At 41.0% G+C, this 8713-nt stretch overlaps 2 protein-coding genes across 3 annotated transcripts in view; both read right to left on the reverse strand.

The window, feature by feature from the left end:
• usp22 (ubiquitin specific peptidase 22) overlaps positions 1–3631 on the reverse strand; it is a 27319-nt gene extending 23688 nt beyond the window's left edge. The window contains exons 1-2 of one of the 2 annotated variants that reach the window (XM_013913815.1): positions 3577–3631; positions 3090–3358 (exon numbers count right to left, since the gene is read on the reverse strand). In XM_013913815.1, coding sequence (XP_013769269.1) covers positions 3090–3209 — 120 coding nt within the window. In that variant the 5' untranslated portion in view covers positions 3210–3358; positions 3577–3631. The other variant, XM_005721854.2, reaches the window with a different exon arrangement.
• Positions 3632–4387: 756 nt separating this feature from the next.
• The window catches only part of cops3 (COP9 signalosome subunit 3), a 9778-nt gene continuing 5452 nt past the window's right edge, over positions 4388–8713 (reverse strand). The window contains 4 exon segments of the mRNA XM_005721855.1: positions 4388–4773; positions 7858–7938; positions 8066–8179; positions 8419–8691. Of these exon segments, the coding sequence (XP_005721912.1) occupies positions 4720–4773; positions 7858–7938; positions 8066–8179; positions 8419–8691 (522 nt within the window). The 3' untranslated portion in view covers positions 4388–4719.

The following is an 8713-nucleotide window of genomic DNA, read 5'->3' on the forward strand; positions in this document are numbered from 1 at the left end:
CACACACACACACACACACACACACACACACACACACACACACACACACACACACACCCCTCCTTGCAAAACTGCTCGGACAGCACATGAATTATGAAAATACCCATCAATATGCAACAATCTTTCATCACTCATTCTTTTGGCTGTCATTGTTACAGTGTGCACGTCTGTTTAGCTAGTCCCCCAAGGACGCTGTATTCATGTAGGATTTGTGTCATCTTCTCTGCTCTACATCTCCACATCCCAAACTGTCAGTAAGAGCCTGAGCACATATACACTGCACAGTAGTTATAGTTTAGAACACTGTGTACTGTGTATTAAGAGGCCTTGTGGTTCTTCTAACACCCGAAGAACAGCCAAGCTCCAACTGTGTCATATTCCTCCAAATGCTGCGATGTCAGAGACGAGCTACCAGTAGGCGGGGAGAACTGGAAAGGGTAATGGGATGTAAAGTTGCTGGTTAGAAAAGTGTAAAGTGAGAAGATTATTACACTGTGCGCCCATGCAGCGACACCTGTCTCATTCATTTAGGGAAAAGTTGTGGTAGCCTGCCATCCCAAACAACAGACTGATATTTATTTATGAAGATTAATCAATTATTTCCTCCTTTGTCCCAGGCAAACTAAGAAATAACGGACCCGTTTTACAGTCATCACTCTATTTTGCAACATTTAGTCTTGCAGCATAAATATCAGCTGTGCCACTGAAAACACCCAGGTAAATCTGATTTGTTGATATGTCTGATACTAAGATTTGGTTGTTGTTGGAGTGTGTGCCCTTGAAACTAGTGGAAAGAGTAAACGTTCAACACAGAAAAAACAAAACAAAGGGCTAAAAAATGAAGCTGAACTTAAATTTAAAGCAACAGCTGTCACTGTCGTAATGGCAAATACTTTGTTGACCTTGTTTATTTTTGCCACCAGCTCCGGGTTTCATACTCAGAGGGCCTCTTTCACTTTAAATCTAGTTTGTGTTGCAGTGGCACAAGCTAGTAGAAGACAGCCTTAGGAGGACAGAAAATATTGCTAAATCTGCTAAGCTCTGACGTTTAGTAGTGACTCACCAATTTTAAAACATGGTCTTATTTTATGGTCCCTTGAGCAGCCTATACTGGCTGTTAAAAAGGACTATGTCCTGGTCCTTATTGTCAATCCTGTGCTGTACTAATGGGTCTGCATTTTTCACAGTTCAAAATAATCCTTTTTTTAAAACTCTTACTGGGCCTAAGTGCAGCTGCTGAGTTCTTCCACTGTTTGAAATTATCCGTTTTAGTTCTCTATCCTCCCGCTCCCAAGCACACTGTTATTTGACTGGCTGCGCCTCATAAACAGATGAGCTGAAGAGTAGGTGGGCGGAGCTTCTGTGCTAACAACCAGAGCCGTGTGCCTGACCATATTAGGAATCTCTGCTCTTACTGACATCATACAGACAAGTGTAGGGGAAAAAAAAAAAAACCTGCCTGAAGCCTCTGACACACAAGATCTACCAGAGGATATGCTGACCTCATTGTTTGAAACTTTGGCTATGTTTAATATACAGAAAATAAAATGTTAAATGTTTTATTACAATGTAAAAAGATCACATTAGGATTGCGGTGAGAAAATGCGCTTTTACTCTGCAGTAGACTGATAGAATTCAATGTTGGCGCAATTCAGATGAGATAAAACACTTGTGTGATTGTCAGTGAAGTGAGTCAAAGAACTGAGCCTTTGAATTCTAAAGGTGAACCAATACTCGGTATTCAATCTACATCTGAAGGTCAGTGGACTGTCTGATGTACACAGTGCTGAGGCTGACCCCAGTGGTAATGGACGACACAGAGTGGCAAGCGGGTGATTAAGGAGTTGTATTTTTCACAGGTAACACTTTCAAGTGTTGCTGCTTGACTGTCAAAATGTATGCAATTTGTTTGCCATTGTTGTTTTGAATGGCCCTGGAATCACAATACTTGTCCTTTCCCTTTGTTGCATCCCTGCAGCAACCCAGTGTAGGTGCAGAGTGTGAGTAGCAAGCCAAAATATCTGGATACACCAATGCTTGCTGAATAACAATAATGTATGGATAAACTTTGCGGTTGAAATATTGTTCAGGGTCAAATTAAAGACTGTCTTGGACCTGAAACTAGACCGGAAAATCTAATCTATGACTGTCAACAGACTTCTCCAGCTGGATAAAAAGAAAACAAGTGCATGACAGGTGGAGCAGAACCCTGGTGTAACAGTTTCCCCATAAGAAGCATGTGTCTGATTGGAGAGGTGTCCCACATATTTCATGATGAGAAGGGATTTTGGCCCTCCAGGGGCACAGGAAGAGACCATACAGTACATATACCATCTGCATACGCACCATTTATTTCTGTATACATGTCTCCTGGACTTAAGCCAGTGCAGTATACACACAGATAATGCTAACATAGCATGCTCTATGTCTAAGTAATGGCATGATTATTAAAAAAAAATAAACAAAGGAGAAGAAAAATAATAGTTCCTCTTGCAGCGTAACTGAAGACACATTCTGTTGCTTTACCTGTTAAACCTCGTTGATCCTGTAATGCTGAACAAACATGGCCATGCTGCATATTTCTGTTATCATAGGTTTATGAGGACAAGAGATATGAAGTACTTGGCTGATTTCAGAGCCATCAGTGCCCCAATAAGCGAGGAAACACCACCGTGTAACACTGGCCTGCGGTCTGCTGGTGGGAGGAAGTGGAGCCACAGCAGGCGCAGTGCCAGTGCAAACACATGCACATCATCAGCTTGCTGATCCATCATGCGGACTCTAGCTTTGATCTAAGCTAACGTTCAGCGGCGAGGGGGTTAACAGGGTGACATGCTAGTAGTTTGCATCAGTTTGAGGACACTGCAGCTGTGGTGAGGTGCTCAGAGTGGCATTTAAGCGCCAAACTGAGACTAGAACAAGTCTCTGAGCTTGGATAGTATTTGGCTGAGGGGGAAAGCGGTACTTTGGCATTCACCGTCTGTTGTTGTGGAAGGGCGGAGAACTATCTACGCACACGACGGCAGCTCAGCACACAAACACACGCATACACGGTCGTACATCAAGGGTCCCTACTAAACACTCGTTACCTTGCGTTTTCTGGTCTCAGCTGAACCACTCCACACGAAACACTGATAAATGACCCTCAGGTTCTGCTTCCAGTTGTCCACTTTGAAGCCGTTGACATGGGGGCAGCCTGCGGGACTCATGGTAGTCACAGCATCCGGCTTCACTGTCCACTGAGCGACGAAACCTGTTCAAATCCCTCAAAGCAGACCCAGTCCAAGCGGGCTGACTCGCTAGCTCTGCCAGGGTTCGTTATCCACCAAGTGCTGCGTTCTGGCTAACTGGACATGTCCTGGTTGCAGTAGCAGAGACACGCGCAGTAGCAAGCATGAAGACGAATTTTACAATATACCTCTTTTGGAGATGTGTATCATTTATGTATTTAAATCCAGCTATACCGCTTTACATGTAGTTCTTCACAGTCGCTCAGTTACACGTTAGCAAGCTGGCTAAAGTTGGTTAGCATTGGAATTTCAAGTAGCTTACACGGCGAGTGTCGTTAAGACCCACCTCATTCATAGCGACGGACCAATCACGACCGAGTGCTGCATGTGATTGACATGTGCCAACTTTCGTTCAGAGGGTAAAGTCCTGCCTCTAAAAAGAAGGGCGCTTCGTCTTGATTGGTGGAATTCTCCAGCTAACCACATCCGCTTGCATACGTACGTTCATTGGCTGAAGCGAAAATTAGCTTCAGCGTAACAATTACAAAAAAAAAAGAAAAAAAAAGTGACAGTCCATGAATGGATGAGAATTGAAACACACCGTAAAGACGAGGGCCCGTGTCGAAGAGAATCTTTCCATAAAGGCATGAAACCCAGAACTATATTCTTAAACAATTTATTATTAACAGATCCACAATCGCCAAGCTCAAGCTCCCAAAATTACATGACAGTTTGGTTTCATCTGTTGACTTCACCTCTTGTAATAACAAGCTGTCAAATCGGTTTTCTGTACAGTGCTCTAGCGACCTCTAGTGGATCCGACCTAAAAAAACAAAACAACAACAAAAACAAAAAAACCCTAAACAAAAGAAAAACAAAACAAAAGAAAAACAAAACAGTGCACCAGATTGTGAACGACTCCTCCATTGTGCCGAGTTTTGGTCAAGGGCATGTCCATGTGTACAGATTCACTATTGATGATATCTACATTCTAACCGGCAGGAGTGAGAGGGAAACGATCGCTTGCAGTCTTTACAAATGCAGAATTTTATCAGATTCATTCTTCATCAATTTTAGATGTTTGACCTTGTACGTAATGCCCTCAAAGTCACGGCCATCATGCAGCAGAACCAAAACAAACAGTGAGATTTTTCACATACGTTTGGAACAAATAAGTCCAGTTTTTATTATTGTGATTTCTGTTAATGTAGCAGTGGCGCTTCAACCTGAACATTGATAAATAAAACACTGACAAAATTGTAATTTTTTTTCTTTTTTTCCTCCTTTTTCTGTAAGGATCTCACGTTATCCTTAAGACACTGTGAAGTAAGAATAACCAAATTTATCATCATTCCACACAATTAGATTTTCCTTGACCAATGTCCTTATGTGAGATAGAATGTTTGTTTTTCCTCTTTTAAAAAAATCCAACTCATCCTGGGAAGAACGTGTTGGGTGGCTGCAGCGTTCTCTCCCCATCCAAGGCCCCTCAGGAATAACTAGACGTTTTGCTACCGACATCATCCTCCTGCGATCCCATACTCTGAAGGGGAAACAAAAAACAAAACAACACAAAACATCAAAGCTGTTATCTGAACACATCAGGCGGAGCCACTGCTGCAAACCAGTTTCTGCTGCACTTTCACCAACAATGAGTGATTGTTTTGTTCAGGTCTCAATGCCCAATATTACTTGGTGGTATTGCGTATTGCCATTCTGGGAACTAACTCCTTAGACTTTTTCCCCAGTTTGTGTTGATATATACCAGTGGTTCCCAAACTTCTTTTGCTGGGCCCCCTTTGTTTTACAAGAAAAATGTTCACACCGTGTCCAAGCGTTTTGTTTTTTTCTCCCCCTTTTCATAACGCGCCTCCCCTAGGGGGCGGGCCCCACACTTTGGGAAGGTCTGATATGTACAATAAGGAAGTGTGCAGCTACTTGACTGGTCGTTTAAAAGTTGCTGTCCTTGTTTGTTGGCACTGAAAATCCAAGCCACTTAACTTTAAATGTCCATAGCTCCATCACCGTTTGTTCTTGAGACAAAATTTAAAACTGTTTTGGAAGGAAGGGAAGACGAGCTTTACAGCAATATCTGGTGTATTGTGGTAGCACAAAGTATTCACAAGGTACTACTGTCTGAACAGGCAGATGTTACCATGTGCACTTCACATTATTGTTGGTCCTCAACCATTGTGGACCAGAGAGAAAATTCAAATAGTTCTTGAAAGCTGAGAATTATTTAGTAAATTTACAGCCAAAATTACAAAATGAGTCACAATGTACGACTAGCCCAGGCAGCGCCTCTCAATGATGGAAAGGTGTAAACAAACGAGGTAAACTATAAGCAAGAAGACAGCTGTGCAAACCATTTAGCTTCTGTAGAAAATAAGCGTTTGTATGTAATATGTAAGATTAAACTGATATAAAACCACGCAGGCCTGCAAGGAAGGCAGGTTGCTGCTAACTTTAGCCAGATTTGACAAATTAATTTGTGTTTTATTAGCACAATGGTTCACAATTTGATAGAAAGTGAGCCTGACTGCTGCTATTAAAGTGGTTAATGACATTGTTGATTCAATGGACTGCAAAAAATACTGTGCTGCTCTTTTTCTTGACTTGTCAAAGGCTTTTGATACAGTTGACTATGCTATTTTATTAAATAGACCAATATTGTTTAGTCTATCTGTAAATGCTGTAAGTTGGTTTTCAAATTACTTGTCAGCAAGAAAACAGTGTGTCCATGCTGCTGGGTCTTCTTCCTCTTTTCTCCCAGTATCCAAAGGAGTTCCGCAGGGCTCCATATTAGGGCCTTTGCTATTTTCTCTTTACATAAACAACCTTTGTGATAATTTGTCAAATGCAGCATTTCATCTTTATGCAGACGATACAATTATTTATTGTTCACCCCCTTCAGTAGCACAAACCCTGCAATTTCTGCAGTCTGCCTTTGATGTAGTTCAGTCCCATTTAACTCAACTTAAGTTGGTGTTAAATCCAGAGAAATCCAATTTCATGTTATTCTCAAATGGCAAAGAGTTGTTAGCTACGTCTCCTAAGATTAAAACAATTCAAGGAACTGAAATTGAAATGGTCACATCTTACAAGTATCTAGGGATCATTATAGATCAGAATTTGTCATTTAAAACTCACATTCAAAGGCTTGTGTCAAAGTTAAAACTAAAACTAGGTTACTTTTTTAGAAATCAATTCTGTTTCTCCCTCCAAGTGAGAAAACACTTGATTCATGCAACTTTTTTTTACCTTTATTGGATTATGGTGACCTGCTTTTTATGAATGCACCTGCCCACTACCTAAAGAGGTTGGATACTGGCTACCATTGTGCTTTACGTTTTATTACTGGCTATGGAAATCGTGCACATTATTGTTCTTTGTACGCTGCTGCTAAATGTCCATCTTTGCATATTCGCAGACTCTCCCATTGGTTGATCTTTATCTATAAATCTCTCCTTGGGCTGGTTCCATCAATACAGCCTTCGTTCTCACAATATCATACAATTGATTGTCCCAAAAATCAGAACAGAATTGAACAGAATCAATCAGAATTGGTTACCTTGGGAGAGTTTAAGTCTGTCTTAAAGGAACGAGAGAATAACTCTTTTACTCAGTGTGATTGTTTTTAATGTACTCTTAATTTGATCTGTTATTGTATATTTTACACATGTTGGTATAGGATATTGTATTTGTTTTAAATGTTATATACTTATGTGTATTTTGACTTTTGTTGCCATGATGCCAGGTCTCTCTTGAAAATGAGATTTTTAATCTCAATGAGATTTTTTACCTGGATAAATAAAGGACTAATAAATATTTGGTTAAGAAAAATAATTCTCACGCTGTTATAGCTGGGAAAGCCTCCTACACCTGAGTTTAGGGTGAACGACCCCACAAACGGCCCAAAAAACTAAAAGTGAAAGCATTCTTGTCGTCACATTCCCGACCTGATAAGCTTGGATCAGATTCTTCATCCAAAACAGCGTCTTGGTTTTTGTCTACAGCCAAAGGCTCGCCACCCTCCATAAGGAAGGTTGGGTTAGTTTGAAACGGAAGCCAATGTGCAAATTTGTGCAAGTTTTAGCACCATAGTGTAAAAACAGGACGTCCAGGGGGCAATCTTTAAAAAGGGAAAAAGAAGCACCAGGCTAGGACCGTTTTCTGACTTGCACAGTTGGAAATGTTCTTGAAGGGAGAGATCTATAATTTGAATCAGGTGTAGTTTTTGGTTTTTATGGATAGAAATGCGAAACCTTATGATCACACATTGCATAACAAGCGGCATGTCAGTTACACTGAAAAGGGAGAATTACAGAGTCAGTGTTTATCAAACGCCCAGCAATGGATTTCATGAAACAGTGACTGAAGACACCATGTGACTTGGCAACACAATCTGCTCAGGCATGCCACATGTGCAACAAACAGTGATCACACTGTTTCTAAACCTCTAAGCATCTTATCCTCTGCTTCAATAAAAAGTTTAAAATTTGAACTTTTTGGACAACATACACGCCGACAGGAGAACATCTTTAGTCTGGCTCATTCTACCAAAAATACACACATAAGCCAAAATAAGAAAAAGCAACTCCAGTGCTGCTGGAGCCCCCCCCCTCACCTTCTGCACAAATTGTGGGTTTACTGTGATTTCCTGATCCATAGACTTTAGTTTCTCATCCAGCTGTATACATTTCAACATCTGAAAAGAGAGGGAAAAAAAAAGACACGTGCTCATTTTCAAAAATTCATGCAGGATTTGTGTATTGCAACTGCAAACAATCCATGCAAAGCACAAGAACAGTGAACACAGATGTGAGCCTCCACACCTCTTGGTCAATTTTGTGGAGCATTGCTGGGTTGTTGTATTTTTCAGGGTTGTCATGGAAGCAGACCATACCATCTTTTTGGTTAATGCTAGCATAGATCTCACCATCTTCAATCTGCAAAGAAGAAAACAAGAGGGAATGCAGAAAATCCAGCGTAAAGACTATTGTTATATGGTCGTTAAGGCCTTCAAGTCCAAAACGGTCCAACACAACAGATAAAAGACTTGTGTAATACATCTATAGCTAAAAAAAATATCAAACCATTTCACAAACACGTAAAGTTGGATATCGTGATTTAAATCAGCATCAACTGGATTGTATTTTTTGTGCTTTGGTCTCTCTGGAGAACTCACCATGTGTAAGACGTATTTCTCTGCTTCCTGCGGGCCTGAAAGCTGCACTCGACTCGCCATATCTTGCAAAGACAGTGTCAGGAAGGTCTGTGGGGTTCGCACAGAGGAAAAACCGATATCAGATCTAGTGAATGGGCAAAAGCCCGCCATCTAAACTCCAGTTTGTTTCAAATAAATCCCTTGACAACTCAACGAACGTCTCTTTAACCTCAGTAAAGAAGCTCTCAGTACTCTGGATTGTCTGGCTAGCTGGTGCTTTGGATTTGTGCCTGTCTGTTTGAGCTGGCATGTGCAA

Source organism: Pundamilia nyererei, unplaced genomic scaffold, assembly GCF_000239375.1.
Source record: "Pundamilia nyererei isolate P.nyererei 1_Seehausen unplaced genomic scaffold, PunNye1.0 scaffold00005, whole genome shotgun sequence".
NCBI lineage: Eukaryota > Metazoa > Chordata > Actinopteri > Cichliformes > Cichlidae > Pundamilia > Pundamilia nyererei.